This window comes from Octopus bimaculoides, chromosome 23, assembly GCF_046866305.1.
Source record: "Octopus bimaculoides isolate indiv1 chromosome 23, ASM4686630v1, whole genome shotgun sequence".
NCBI classification, from domain to species: domain Eukaryota; kingdom Metazoa; phylum Mollusca; class Cephalopoda; order Octopoda; family Octopodidae; genus Octopus; species Octopus bimaculoides.
Genome location: NC_142950.1, coordinates 35,605,588 through 35,621,828, shown reverse-complemented (window position 1 = coordinate 35,621,828; position 16,241 = coordinate 35,605,588). Strand labels below are relative to the sequence as shown.

Below are 16,241 nucleotides of genomic sequence, written 5' to 3'. Positions count from 1 at the left end.
CGCCCTGAACCAGTAAATTAACTTTGTGGAATTAATTCTTAATTATTTTTCCATTTCCCTCACTTTCTTCGAGTCTCAAATCTTTAATTACCAATTATCTCTCCTTTTCCATAAGAGTTTCAAATAATTACCGATAACTTTTGAGAGTTTGATTTTTTTTCCCCCTTTCAGAAAACGACAGATTCCAATCAATTAAGAAACGTTATATGTCATTCGTTCAATAGGTCATTAGACTTTTTGAGCTTATCTCTGAGATTTGTTTTACTATTCTCACTAACTAGCTAACAACCTAGCAAGCAACCCAGCTAGCAACTGTCTTATGTACCAAGTTATCTACCGAGCTAGCAAGCCAGTTCGGAATTGTCTTAACCTCATCGCTTCCAACCAACAGACAAGCCAGCTTATAACTGTCTTATATACCATGCTGCGCACAAGAAAACTCCGAATGAACCGTCCTTGTCGTTTCTTGTTCTTTTTGTATCATCTAATTGTCTGGATGTTTTGTTGTCGCCTGTTGTGTTCCTGTTCCATTTTTTGTATTCTTATATATACATATATATATATATATATATATATATATATATATACGTACTTATGTATAAATGTATGTGTGCCAGTATGTATCTATATCCGATTGATGTTAGAGAATTAGACAAAAACAATACCCTAATAGAGTATAATAACTTCTATCGGGTGATTCACTTGACCGATGTTGGGAATCATCCCTACGCGATATCCAGTCGATTCATAATAGGGCATAAACTGGATATGATAAACCGACGAGTCCTTAGAAAGGTTGATGGCAGCAGACTCGAGGCTGGTTGAATGCTAGAGGAAAACTTATGCTAAGTTCGATATCTCTTTGCATCATATTATACACAGGCTTAAGCTATAAATCACCAGAAAAAACAATAATACTGGTGAGTTAAAATGGGTAACACTACCATTTTAAATCTTTTAGAGATAGGAAGTTACCACTAGCATCTTCCGCCTACAGTAAAGAAAGATGGCAGTGTATTAGCCGTAGTAAGTGAAAGCTAAGAAAAAGGTTAGAGGTACGACCAAACAAAACAGCAAATTAAGATGACACAGAAGAGAGGGAACGGTGAGAATAGCTACGATTTTGAGAATCTTACCAAAATCGAATAATAAACACTACAGAAATGGAATGTTATGTAGATTATTTTACGTTAATTGTTCCTTTCAACCTTAAAGTAGAAAAATCCTGTCATTGTTCCCTCCTGTCAACTGCTTGGCCAGGTTGGAGCGCTTGGAACCTAGAATGTCGTCTGGAGCTCACAGAACTCTACAAGTCAGGCAATAGGATCGGTTGAAGTTCCACGTTAGCAATATATAGAGAATTAGTGGCGGGGAAGTGCGACGACCTACTCGGGAGACTTTGGGTGTCGACGAAAGTGTAATGGCTAATCTCTTTCGGAGGTCTTTCCGGTCAGGAATCACCTTTGGATAATTTCCAGATGCCCTTAGTCTGACAGTGATACCGAGGTTCGATTCCAGTTCGGGATAAGCTCTACAGGCACGGAGGTGCTGTCAGACGGGTTTGTCCGAGGTGTGCACAGAGCGACGAAATCCTGCCGAGGTGACCGTTGACATTTTTTGACTTCCTCTCCATAACTGACATCGATTTCATTGATCGTAACATGCCCCCACCCCTACTCAAATATCAATATTATTATTGCTGGCGTTGGTGCTTTTGTTTTTGTTAATCATCATCATCATCATCATCATCATCATCGGCAGCAGCAGCAGCAGCCAGTAATACCAGCGTTGCAGATGAAACAACGTTGCCGTAGTAAGATTGCAGCAGCAGCAGCAACCGTAGAAGAACAGAGTAGTAGTAGTAGTAGTAGTAGTAGTAGTTGTAGTAGTAGTAGTAGTAGTAGTAGTAGTAGTAGTAGTAGTAGTAGTTGTAGTAGTAGCAGCAGTAGTTTTCGGGTGGTGGTGGTGGTGGTAGTAGTAGTAGCAATAGAGATGGGAGTGGTAGTAATAGTGATCGTGACAGTAATAGTGGTATAGTGGTAGTGGTGGTGGAGGTAGTAGTAGTAGTAGTAGTAGTAGTAGTAGTAGTAGTAGTAGTAGTAGTAGATCTGTTATTGAAGTGACGTTAGTCGTTGTTTTTTGTGTGAGTCGTTTCAAAATTAAATTAAATTCCATTTACCTTTTGTATGTTAAGTTTAATTGAAATGTAATCAGCAGCAGGCGCGAACATTCACCTACATTCACCTGGCATGTTTGTGTATAGGCGTGGAATGACGCATACAGGTAGAAATACATACATACATACATACATACATATATATGTATCCATATTATACCATACATCATATATGTATATATACATACATATATATAGTTGCATATATCCATATATACATATATATACACACACACACACACACATACATATATATATGTATGTATGTATGTATATATATATATATATATATATATATATATATATATATAATCGATGAAAGATATAGACATTTTAATCGGATTAACCCTTTCTGAACAACAAAAACATGGTCCCTGTCAAACTGTACAATTCTGACAATTTTTAAGATTGGCCCCGGATATTGAACTTAGAGAAATTTTATTGATAGTTTAAAAAAAATTTTATATTATAAAGGAGGAGAGAAAAAACATTTAACCTGAAAGAAATAGGATAAAGAGATGAAAAAATAACGGAGAAGAAATTACATTACAATCGATTAGAGAAGTTCAATAAATATGATATATATACATACACACGCACACACACAAATATATAAGCATGTATATATATATATATATATCTTCATTATGTATGTATGTATGGATGAAAAATAGATGGTGCTGTCGTCGCAATGTCTGATATATGGAACGGAGATTGTCAATTTAACTTTCAATATTTCAAAAGCACGTATTTTGTTTGAAGAAACGAAAAAATTGTTCGTATAGAAACATAAGACGACGATTCTAAGCTACTTGATCAAACGTTCTTCAGGAGATTTGTCGAGAACATATATATATATGGAGTGGTGATGGGAAGGAGAATGGGTCCCAGCGACTTAAACCTGTCCTTCGGCTATGTTGAGGCCCAGGCAGTCTCATAGTTCACCGATCCCACTCCTGAGTTTTCGGTCGTTACTTTGACGACTGTATCGGCGCGACCTCAGACTCCTGCGAACAATTCAACTTTTTTCCTCTCTTTCGTTCAGTCCTTCCACCCAACCCTTGCACTCTCCTACTCTATGTCCAACACCTCTGTTAACTTCCTCGACATTTCTGTAGCATATATATTTATGTACATATACGATATATATGCATATATGAACACAAAACCGAATATAACTCTCTACCTATCAATCTCTGTATATATATATATATATATATATATATATATATATATATATATATATATATATATATATATATATATATATATATATATATATATGGATACATGCATACACACACATCCTATTATATGTGTATGTATACATATACGTACAAATATGCATATTTGTTGTATGACAAAAACTTTACAATATATTTAGTATATTTTATATTTTGGCTGCATATTTCTCGAACATTCAACAAGATATAAATCCATAATCCGACTTGGATTGCAAACTTATTGAATGCATAAATGTTTTCAATTCCTAAAATACATAAATGTTCAACGTGATGGAGTTTCGATTACATAAATAGATCTCTAGGAATGGAAGGTATATTTTATACAAAGTTCTTTGAGAGGAAATTGGAATAAAATTTTATCGATACACCTTAACAACGACCTCGCTTATGTGTGTGTGTGTATGTATGTATGTATGTATGTATGTATGTATGTGTGTGTATATTGTGGAAGAATTTAGTTTATTTTTTTAAAGTCTTCGGCGAGAAATCTTGCCATAGTTTGAGGACAGCAGAAATCAATATAGGATCAATATATAAAATAAATAGATTACATGAAATTGGATTATATTGTACATATGTCATTGTATATATATATCTTTGTCCCAAAGAAAATATTCTATTCGTAACAAATATATATCTATGTATACATATTCAGAGATATATTTATATATATATATATGTGTGTGTGTGTGTGTGTGTGTGTGTGTGTGTGTGGATGTGTGTGTGTGTGTATTGCAAGTCGAAGAGTAGATGTGATGGTTTTATGTTTATTCCTTCATTACAATCGTTTCAACACTACATGGTTCAAATGCTTCATTAATTAACGATTGTGTAAATTTGGTTTCAAATGTTGGCACAAGGCCAGCAATTTCGTGGGAGTTGGGTAAGTCGATCACATCAATCCCAATGCTTGACTGGCGCTTATTTTATCGATTCCGAAGGGATGAAACGCAAAGTCGACCTCGGCGGGATTTGAACTCAGAACGTAAAGACGGACGAAATGCCGCTAAGCATTAGGCCTTGCAGGCTAACGGTTCTGCCAGATCATCGCCTTATGATTGTGTAATATCAAAAAACAAAATTACAAGCAATCCGTGCACATATTAACCTATATGTGTGTATGTTTTGTATATATGTCTACACACACACACACACACACACACACACACACACACACACACACACACACATACACACACATGTATGTATAGATTGTTTCACACGGTGTTCAGATTTTATATGTTAAGAGAAAGGAGGTTGTCTGAATTATGGAAAATTATTTATTAAGCGCTTTCATCTCTTTTCGAGAGAATCACCATGAATGATTCTCCAGAGAAGAGATGAAAACGCTAAATCGGTTTTCTAACTAGGCTTTTGTGTTGAGCTGGATATAAAGATTACCTTTACGCATTAATACCGCTTCCGTCGTTAATAATTAATTATTAAGAAGCCTGCGGGCTGTTTGCGTCATCACTGTCTGAAAACATGTTGGTATATTCTATATATCGTAGCAACGATATTTGACAGACAAGCGGTGAACGGCACACTTCTCACTAAGAAGGTCAGTAGACCGATATCACGTGATCTGGGAATTCCGGCGGTCATGACAGACGATTCCCGTCTGTCACGATCTGTGTGTGTGCTTTTGCGCACCAAATGCCCTTATGAGAAGACTTCTTAAGGATCATAATGCAGTATACAGGGTTCTATCAAAACGCTCACGTTAAGTTAGATACTAAGATTACCTTTCGCTATTAATATTGCTTCCATCACTAATAATAATAATAATAATAATAATAATAATAATAATAATAATAATAATACAGCCAGCAGGCTGTACTGGTTAGCCCTGGGTGGTAAGCAGCCAAGGAGAAGGAACACTCCAAGCCCAGGGGAGCAAGGACCCTGCTGCCTTGGCGGACTACCTTGAGAGAGATGGTGTCTCGAGAAAAATCCCGGTTGGTAGTAACCTAAAAATACACCTATATATATGAATATATGTATATATGTATATATGTGTGTGTGTGTGTGTGTGTGTGTTCGTGTATGCATGTTTGTTTGTATGTATGTAGTTGCGTGTCTGTGTTTGTCGCCCCACCATCGCTTGACAACCGAAGTTGGTGTGTTTCCGTTCCCGTAACTTAACGGCTCAGCATAAGAGACCGAAAGAATAAGTATTAGGCTTACAAAGAGTAAGTCGCTTTGCTCGACTAACGGCGCCGCTCTAGCATGGCCGCAGTTAAATGACTGAACAAGTAAAAGAATAAAAGAATAGTTTTTAACATCAACATTTCATGTGGAACGCAAGGGTCACATTGGCTCCGGTTGAGGAAAGCAACGTTATACAGGGGTCACGAGTATAACCTACCCTGCTGTCTAAAACATAACGAAAATGCGTGTGACCTTGCATTCTATTTCGCGCCGTTTCAATCTGCTAGAAACATCAGTCAAATATCCCCAAAATCACATCAACAATAAAAAGTTAGGATGTTTTGCATAATGCCGAACTGGTCATATATCAGGTCTGACAAACTGATGGATTGGTCACAGTTAGCATGTATTCGACTTGAGGTTCCTTGAGTGGAAGCGATGATAAAATATCCACAACATTGAACGGAGCAACAGCTAAATGTAACACTGTTGTATCTCCGTTAATATTTACACAGGAATTGGGTTTAAATCTCACCGAGGTCGATTTTACCTGTCATCTTTCCGGGGTCGATAGATAGAACAAGTACCAGTCATATACTGGGTGAAATGTTATCGAGAAACTCCCATCCCCGAAAGTGCTGGTCGCGTGTAAATATTTGAAATCAATATTTACACAGAAATACGTCTAACTTAATGTGTCAAGGTAAGTAACTCTCAAGGTCTCGTGTATTTAGATATGTGAGAGTTACTTCCCTTATTTAGATATATGAGAGTTATTTCCCTTAAATCATAAATCTCGTACAAAATTCAATTTTATTAAATATTTTACAGGAAGAAAAGCAGGGGAAGATATATAAAGTGCAAAAAATAAAAGTATTGAGAGAAAAAAAAACATTAGAAAAGAAGCACAGAAAACGAATACAAAAGGAAGTGGGGAATTAAGCAGCAGAAGCTGGGGGAATGGGGCAGGAAAACGGATCGTCCACCCCTGAACTAATGGCGTGTTCAACCGCGCTTTGCGGAGATGATTGGAAAGGGGTTGCTGCGGAGAATGGCCAGTGACACCCACTGCAGCAGCCACGCACATTGTGGGGTCCATTTCTCAAACGGGCCGCAGTTATCCCGATTTTGTGGATGAAATCAGCAGTGCGGGGTCAGAGAACACCTGGGGTTTCGACGACAACTGGCAGAAACTGACAGTGGCCCGTCAGACTCTTGTATTTATCTATTTTTCTCTGTGTTACGGGGGCGATACCCGGGATATTTCAATCTAATGTGTAGTTATAAATTTTTAAGAAGCACTCGATCGGTGTTTCTCATTAGGAGGCGGGTAGGAAAAGAGTAAAAACTGACAGGGTAGAGGCCTAGACACATCGCTATGATTATTAAAATTAAGATCGTTTTAAACATTTTCCCAACGCCACGACGTACAATTAAGAATTGAATATAAGTTCCCTTTAATCATCTTGTCAATAAAGACGATCCCTGGTAGCCGCCAAGAAACTTTCATTAGTATTTAGTAGGGGGAGGGGTGCCTGATATTTGACCTTCCAACAGGCATTACATTAGGTGTAGCTTCATCTGATTTCTGCGAGTAAAGCTCTGGTTCTTTAGCGCCGGACGTTGCGGCGTTTATGGCTTTCCCGTCACAATTATAAACAAGTATTAGCGGAATCGAATAAGGATAGACAAAAGAAATGACGGGAGGTTATCGGATCCTGTTGAGTAGAAGCTCACTCAGAGTATTCTTTTCTACTCAAGGCACGAGGCCCGAAATTTTGGGGGAGGGCGGGCCAGTATATTAGATCGACCCCAGTACGCACCTGGTATTTAATTTATCGATCCCGAAAAGATGAAAGGCAAAGTCGACTCTAACGATTCTGTCAATAATTCACCGCAATTTATATTGATTTCAAATTTTGGCACAAGGCCAGCAATTTCAGGGATTAAGTCGATTACATAGATCCAAGCGTTCAACTGGTACTTAATTTATCGACCCCGAAAGAATGAAAGGCAAAGTCTCTTAAACCGTTGTTCGCGCTGTCTTGTGATGTTTCTTATAGCCCGTTAAGTTCTGAGTTCACTTCTTGCTGTGACCTCCTCGTGGGGTGAGACAATTCATTTGTAGTATTTTCTTTATTTTGGAGGATTTTCAGGCCCACTACTGCCATGGCTAAGTCGACCTCGGCGGAGGAATTTAAACTCAGTTGCTCAGATAAGCAAAATATGCCTGAACAAACAAAACCGCTTTTATGTCGTCGCTCCACATGCTAGACATAGCAGCAAAACCTTCCTTAAACAAAACTTAACGCCTTGCCAAAACGACGGAGACATATAAGATACACGTCATCTGAAAGAAAGACAAAACTGTTCCTTTATCTTGTCTGCCTGATTCTTTCTCTCTCTCTCACTCTCTCTCTCTCTCTCTCTCTCTCACTTTCTCTCTCTCTCTCTCTCTCACTTTCTCTCTCTCTCTCTCTCTCTCTCTCTCTCTCTCTCTCTCTCTCACTCTCTCTATTTATCTATCCATCTATTTAGCTAGCTAGATAGATAGATCTGTTCGTCTATCTGTTCATGTATCTTAAACGCATCTTCCTTACAATGGCGCAAATAAGCAATTGACAATCTTCGTTCCATTGTTAACTTCTAAGAGCTGAACTGGAGCGAAGATTGTTTATTTCACTTTATCACCAGATTCATTTAGTACAAAGCTTTATGCGCGTATCTTTATAACATCTACATATGCAATTAAATAACCATAGAGATGTATTTTTTACACGTATCTATATATGTATGTGTGCCTGTGGATGTCTTCTACAGTACGTTAAGACGAACAAATCAGAAATCCCCCAAGGCTTTACATATAAAAAGAGAGATATATTCCAGTCAACTATTGTACGAATATGACCAAAAAGGAAATAAGACGTACCACAAATAACGAAAATATCTTTCCTTAGTGATAACTTCAATAATTTTTACATGATAATATCTTATAAATGTTAATACTGTCATTTCTAAATGACAACGCTTGCACTTTCAAATGATAATTTTTGCATTTTTAAATGATAATGTTTTCACTTAAATGTGATAATGCTTTTGTTTTTCTCTGATAATATCTTTACTTTTGAATCTTAATGCTGCCATTTCTAACTGATAATATGTTTTCACTTTTAAATGTTAATAGTGTCATATTTAAATATCTTCTCTTTTAAATAACAATACAGCCATTCAAAAGCAAATATATCGTTCATGTGGCAAGGAATAAATATATCAATAACAAAAACGATTTAGTGGTTAACTCTGTGTTACATATCTTGTTCAGATAGATTGTGAATACTTCAGACATGGCGGTGATAATTATGATGATGATGATGACAGCAGCGACAATAACAGCGATTAGTTTATCAATAAACAAAAACAAACAAGAAATAATAATAATAATAATAATAATAATAATAATAATAATAATAATAATAATAAAAAGAGAAAGTGGGAAATGAATTGTTACTTACTGTCAGAGGGCTGCAACATCGTCGACATAATGCAATCATCTTCGCGCGGTCGCCTCTTCGGATCAATCCCATCAGTAATAATGTCCGACATTTTGAACGGTATTTCCTTAATATGTATATATGTATATAAATATATATCGCTCACGTGATTGGCACACTAATTTCTGTTTGTGGTCTACATGAAGTCAGGTAGCGAGTGGGTGGGGAGTGTGGAGGGGGTGGGGTGGGATTACTTGAATCGAATGGCAGATTAAGGACAAGGGGTAATTGATTTCCTGAACGACGGTTCAATCCTGACTTCGTGATTGGTCTCCATTTAAAGCCTTGTGCTGGACGCATCAACCATCCTACCTACGTGTCTGTCTGTCTGTCTGTCTGTCTGTATGTCTGTATGTATGTTTGTATGTATGTATGTATGTATGTGTGTGTATTTGTGTATGTGTCTATGTATATCTGTATAAATTTATGTATGTATATGTGTATGTATGTATGAGGTTATGTATGTCTGATGCATGTATTTGTGTATGTATGTATATATGTACGTATGTATGTGTGTGTGTGTGTATGTAATTGTCTCTATATAAGTATGTGCATGTAGTTTCTCTGTGTGTGTAAAGTATTCATGTAATGGCAATTGCTGTGTGTGTATTAATGTATGTCCTTGTGGTTATGCGTGTGTCTGTGTGTGTTTTTGTGTGTGTGTGTATTTTGTCCTCAGGGAGCTTGTCTATTTTGGGTTTGTAATCGTAATGATACTGAATAACGACACGTTACGTGACTATGTCGGAATGTTGGCCAAAGATGCGATAGTCTTTTAAACCCGGTTTAGACGCCTGACATTTCCAGCCGGAGTGAATGAAAGACATACGAAATGATATCAACGCAATCATCTCATGAAGAACAACTAATACTTCTGGGTACGATTATTATTATTATTATTATTATTATTATTATTATTATTATTATTATTATTATTATTATTATTACTATTATTATTGACGACAACAACAACACTGTTATTGATAGTGACTATGAATGAATGAATATTAATTGGTATTAATATTTAATAAATATACAAAGAAACTAACTTTTTTTTGGGGGGGAAACATATGTATATATATTTATATGTATCATACATACAGTTCTTGTTTTAACTTTTTGTTTTGTTTGGGGTTTTTTTTACGATTGTTTGTCGGTCGATTATTCAGAAAATTCTAGAAATGTCGACAACAGATTATTGCACGAAATTCAGGAGATGTCTCCCAAACTGTTTCATTCTCCTATCGTATGTTTGCTCTTTTCCGGAGAATATTCGGCAAGATGTTAGCTCTTTTATTATTATTATTATTGTTGTTGTTGTTGTTGTTGTTGTTGTTGTTGTTGTTGTTGTGTTATTATTGCTGTAATATTTATCTCAGCAGAAACCTAAAGAATAAATTTAGACAAGATTATATTTTGTTATTTGGGATAAGAAACCCAAAGAAAATTTTTAAAGAAGAAGGAGGCGGCAGAGGGGCGGGATCTTTCGTGTGTAAGTCGTTCAAAGTTGTACCCGCCTTAAATATCGACTGAATGAAATTCCAACTTCATTCAGTAGAAGGAAAAAATATATATATAACTTTGTTTAAATGAGATTCTTGATTCTGTATATTGTCTTTTTATTTATATCTCCGGTTCTTTTTTCGTTCTAGATACATCTCGTATCGCATTCTCTTTACTACTAACGACTAATTTATATATATACATACATATACATATATATGTATATATGTATATATATCTATATATATATATATATATATATATATATATATATATATACATATATATATATATATATATATATATATATATATATATATATATATATATATATATATATATATATATATATATATATATATATGTATGTATGTATGTATATATGTATATATGTTTCAGCGAGGGTCTGATTAATTTTGACTTCTATTTAATTAAGAATAATGGTGGATTTATTGCGTGAACAATGAGAAGATTTAATACGTCTAATGATTAATGACAATTCTTTTTTGTTTTTAAAAGTTGAATGAAATTATTATTCATTTTTCTCTCCAGACACAAGGAATAATAATGGTGTATCATTTAAATCTCTTTTGTCTTCCATGTCGAGTTTTACTGAATATATTTCATAATCTGACGAGTGTAGTGACATTGCGGTTATGAACGGAAACACTTATTCGATGAATATATTACATTCTTGGTAAAGTTTAAAATATTCCTTCTTCCTGAATATAACATCATTTTTGAAGAAACGTAAACTTGTTAAATATTTATCTGTCTATGAAAATATAAAATAAATTAACAATGAGTTATATTCTGAAACATTTGATTTTGTTTGTCACCTATCGAATATTCAAGATATTCCTCAAACTTCATCCGTGATTTTCAGATATGAAACATTTAAATTAATTTTAGTTTCGACAGTCGAGAGTTCTTTCACTATTTCACCGAATATATTTCTTTCTTTTGATCTCCTCTTCTTCTTTCACGTTTCTCTCGGCCTTTCAGGTTTATTGCTGTCCTTACGTAATAAATAATTAGATTCAAGAAAATGTTGACTTTAGTGTATTGAAACCGAATTGGGAAACCCACCAAGTAAAATGCATTCATTGATTTAGTAACATATAATAATGATCGGCATCATCCATCAATTCGTTTGGTGGTTGTTAAAACTCTCAGCTTTTAAAAGATGACCGAAGGCAGATTTTTATATCTCATGTATGTTTGTGCTGGAAAGGCAATGTTAATTCATTTTGTTCTTATTTAAACCAATATCAGTATATCACAAATCTTGTAAAATGTTATGAAATATGTCTGGAAAACAAGTCAAAACACAGCTTTATCACAGTCGATTGTTAGATGTTAAATCCGTTGATCAAGAACAGAAAAAAATACTCCAAACAGTTCTTAGAGAATCTTGTAATACAAAAGAAGCGTCGGTGGTATATCGTATTCTTTGTTTGTATATTTCTTTTCGATAATGAATGATATAATATATAGTATAGAAGTAGTATAATTTAAACATAGAAAAATGTACATGAAGCAACCGGATATGAACGAAATATTTTGGAAGACACGAGGGAGTGTTAAATATATTTTCGTTAAATTATATTGTCAGAGTTATCAGTTATAAATAAGTTTATTCCCACCAATAGCTTCTAAGAATCGATTCATTCTATTTAATCAAATACCAGCATAGTTACAAGATAACCTTTCAACTTTGTTATTTTCTGTCTCCTGTGTAAAAGATCGTCTGCGTACTTCTATCTCTTGCCGCCATTTTTTAGCCGCCAAAATGTCCCCTGTTTCTACTTCCATACATGAATTACAACAATAATATATGAAGATATATTTATTTTTTACTCCCGAGTAATCCAATGGTAAACAACGACTTCTGGTCGTAAGTGCTTTAACTTAGATTACGACGTATGGCAAGAAAACAGCCCATGGTTTCAGGGTACGGACATTTTCTAGTTATCTTGATATAACAGTCCAGTTTAATCACAAACTCACAACAGAAAGCTGTCCTGGTTTAAAGTTCTTTCTTGTTTCTTCGTTATACTTCTCATTATTTTTAGTGCAAACGCTTCAGATTAGAACTTTTTTCTTCAACAATCAGATTGTGATATATATTTTACACTCAATCTTCTCGGCAAATAAGTTAAGGAACTCAGTCGAATCCCATCTACAACGAGGGGAAATGTTTTAGTAAGGGCCTCAATTTTTTTTCTTTTACGTCTTTCCAGTTTGAATAAACATTTTTAAATACGAGAAGAAATATGAAGAAGTAACTTGTTACTTGTATGGAAAATGTGTTTCTTAATTTTGAATTTTATTTTTCGTTTCATCTTTGTGTATTGCTTAACTTGTAATCGATGTTCATATGCAGTTGACTGTATTAGCCGTGATAAAACTTAATTAAAGATCGTTTCGCCTGATCTTTGCCATGTCGTCAAATATTGCACATTTTGTCCGTCTGCTTGTATCATGTTCAAGATTTATTTATTGAGAAGTATTCGGAAATTGGTGGAAATCTGTCGTAAAGAAAGAAATGAAAAGAGAAAGCTATCAGGAAAAGAACCAAAACAATTAAGCAATGACAAAAATATTTCAAATAAAACAAAACAAAATCGGAAAAAATTTAAAAGAACAGGAAATGGAATATATTAACCTGCAATATCGAGAGGACTTGTTCAACAAAACGGCTTAATAATCTCAATACAAATAAAGCAGACGATAAAATGGCGGTTAATGAAACATTATCTACAAAAGAGAAACTTTGTGAACGATCAATAAAAGTAATAATTCACTGGGTACTGAATAATTAACAGTTTAACTATTACGGATGTAATAAAATACGCATAATTCTTCGGTTTCGATTTGGATATCGATATAGGTAATCTTCCATTTTTAATTCATTCAATCTCATTCTAATGTAACGGCAAGGTTACTTCCGTTGACCGGCGATCTCTGTTTGTCTGTCTTTTGGTTTGGCTTATTCATTGAGGAACCATTTATGTATGAAACGTCAACTTTTGGCAAACCTTACGTAATTTCACTTTGATTTATGACCGCTTCGCGTGACATTTCGTAGATCTTGTGATGCATATCAAGATGACTGAACGTTTTAAAAGAATCATTTTGACCGTGTTTCCATTAATCCTTTACTGAAAGATAAAATGAACCAAACATTTGGATTTCCAAATGTTAGTTAAGGATCCTGGAATAACGTTACTCGGTAGAGTACCTAACACGGAGATTAGGGAGCCCCTTTTCAGGTCAAGCCGTTATTTCTTCGCATTGAAAGGGCACAGCTCTGCTACTATGGACACGTGGTTAGAATGTCACAGGAAAGAATCGCGAGACAGATTCTTCAATCTTAGCCAACAACAGCAACAACAACAACAACAATAATAATAATGATGATGCTGATGATGATGATGCTGATTGTCAGAGCAAACATTAATAAGGGAGAGTTTAACAGACATATAGACTAGAAAAGGATTGATTGAAATGGACAGCCTTTTCCCCATCTTTTCTTGTAATCATACTGATCCATTTTGTTGATTATATTAAACGAATCTAAGAAAGGATACTCAGTGGGGAAACAGAGGTAAAGTGAATGATGTCTTAAAGTTTTATGCCAGAGACAAATGTCTTCGAGTGAAATGTAAGAATATTTCGTAACGATGCTGAGGTGACTTTCGGACTTGATGGAGATAAGTGCAATGATAAAGAAGAAGCAACGAGGAAAATCCATAAAAAAACAAAACAAAACAAAACAAAAACGGTCTTATCTGTTATATACATGCACAAGCGTGGCTGTGTGTTAAGAAGTTTGCCTCTCAACCACTTGGTTTCGGGTTGGTGGTGGTGGTGATGGTTGTAGTGGTGGTGATGATGATGATGATGAGGAGGAGGAGGATGACGACGACTACAGATATAGCAGAACTAATAGTGAAAAATAAACGAAAATAAGTTTATGCATTCCAGAATATTCCTTGCCGCATCAACATTACTGTATTAATATTAAACGTTAATATTAAACGCGCTCTAGCTTGTACAAGACTAATAGAACAAAGATTGTAACACAGACACATCCACACGCGCGCCTGATGCTATATCGCATGGGTATATGAATATTAATGTCAATTACAATGGTAATTTATTTATATTTATTCTAGAAAGAAAGAATATATTCCACTTCCTTCTTATCGTTCGGTTCTTTCTGTTGTTTGTCGTTTATTTTCAGAAATTCATTTGAGTGTGTATTTTAAGAAGTTTACATATAAAGACGCATAAAGACTGTGGATTCTGGTTCATTTCGATGCTTAACTCTATGCGGATTTGAATTAGTTCTACATCAACACATCGAGCACTAATCTGATCTTGAAGCATTTAGAACTAGAAATGTTTTAACATTTGTATCAGTGTACACACACACACACTCACGCACACATTAAGTGGAGCAGGAACATATACACGTGTCGCTGAAGATGTCACAGACGTGTGATGGAAGATTTCCGGACAATGGACATAAGTTAAAATAAGAAAAGTAATAAACAAGTGAAGAACGAATAAGTAGTGCGTGTGTTTTTATTTTGAAAAAATAAAAAAACGACCGTCCCGAAATATTACAATATCTGTTTCAACACTCGGTTTCACATCAGGAATCTTACAAAATAAATTCCTAAATGTATATTATATATATATATATATATATATATATATATATATATGTGTGTGTGTGTGTGTGTGTGTGTGTGTGTGTGTGTGTGTGAGTATATATGTATGTGTGTATATGTATATATATATATATATATGTATGTATGTATGTATACTTTGACAAACATTAATACTACTAGTGTCATCCATATTAATCTTAAACTTTAATTCACCGTGCAAGACTCGCGTCAGACATCATGGCTGGACACGACAACATCAACAACAGCGGAGAAGAATTGAAGAAAAATATTGAGAAATGTAAAAAAAAAAGATCCATTTAAATGTCGAAAAAAATGTAGAAAAAAAAATCGTAGTATCCAGTTTGCCGTTGTGAACTCGAAGTACAATAATGACTTCAAAATTGAAAAACAAGATCCTTATGAAGGCGATAGGAGATTAATGAAAATATGCTGAGAAGAAGCACAGCCGACCAAATTATTTTACTGGAAAACAATTTTGCCAACGGGCAACATTTTTTGAATGCAAGAAAGGAGCCGATTAATGCAATTTTATTCTGAAAAATAAAGAAAAAAGAGAAAAGGTGGTGGTGGGATTCACGATATAAATATCTGAAACGTAATTCTTACTGAAGTCTGTCAAGAAAAGATTATTTCATCATCATCGTCATCATCATCATCATCGTCATCATCGTCGTCGTCGTCGTTATCATCATCATCAACATCGTCGTCATCATTATCATCAGTTATCATCATCGTCATCGTCATCGTCTTCGTCATCATCATCGTCATTATCATCATCATCTTTATGATCCTCGGTATCATCAACATCGCCACCACCAGCATTATCATCATCAGCATCATCATTATCATCACCATCATCAAGGCTAGTAATTGTAGGGAAATGGGGTAAGACAGTTACATTGACCCCAGTACT

The 16,241-nt window shown here is 34.9% G+C and overlaps 1 protein-coding gene and 1 long non-coding RNA gene across 3 annotated transcripts in view; both read right to left on the bottom strand.

Annotated features, from left to right (window-relative positions):
- The window catches only part of LOC106878307 (uncharacterized), a 154,438-nt gene extending 144,505 nt beyond the window's left edge, over positions 1-9,933 (bottom strand). The window contains exon 1 of one of the 2 annotated variants that reach the window (XM_089340433.1): positions 9,084-9,933. In XM_089340433.1, coding sequence (XP_089196559.1) covers positions 9,084-9,174 — 91 coding nt within the window. In that variant the 5' untranslated portion in view covers positions 9,175-9,933. The remainder of the gene's footprint in view (positions 1-9,083) is intronic. The other variant, XM_089340430.1, reaches the window with a different exon arrangement.
- A 1,645-nt stretch (positions 9,934-11,578) lies between these two features.
- LOC128250607 (uncharacterized) overlaps positions 11,579-16,241 on the bottom strand; it is a 132,077-nt gene continuing 127,414 nt past the window's right edge. Inside the window, exon 3 of the long non-coding RNA XR_008266635.2 lies at positions 11,579-13,156. This is a non-coding gene — a long non-coding RNA (uncharacterized LOC128250607). The remainder of the gene's footprint in view (positions 13,157-16,241) is intronic.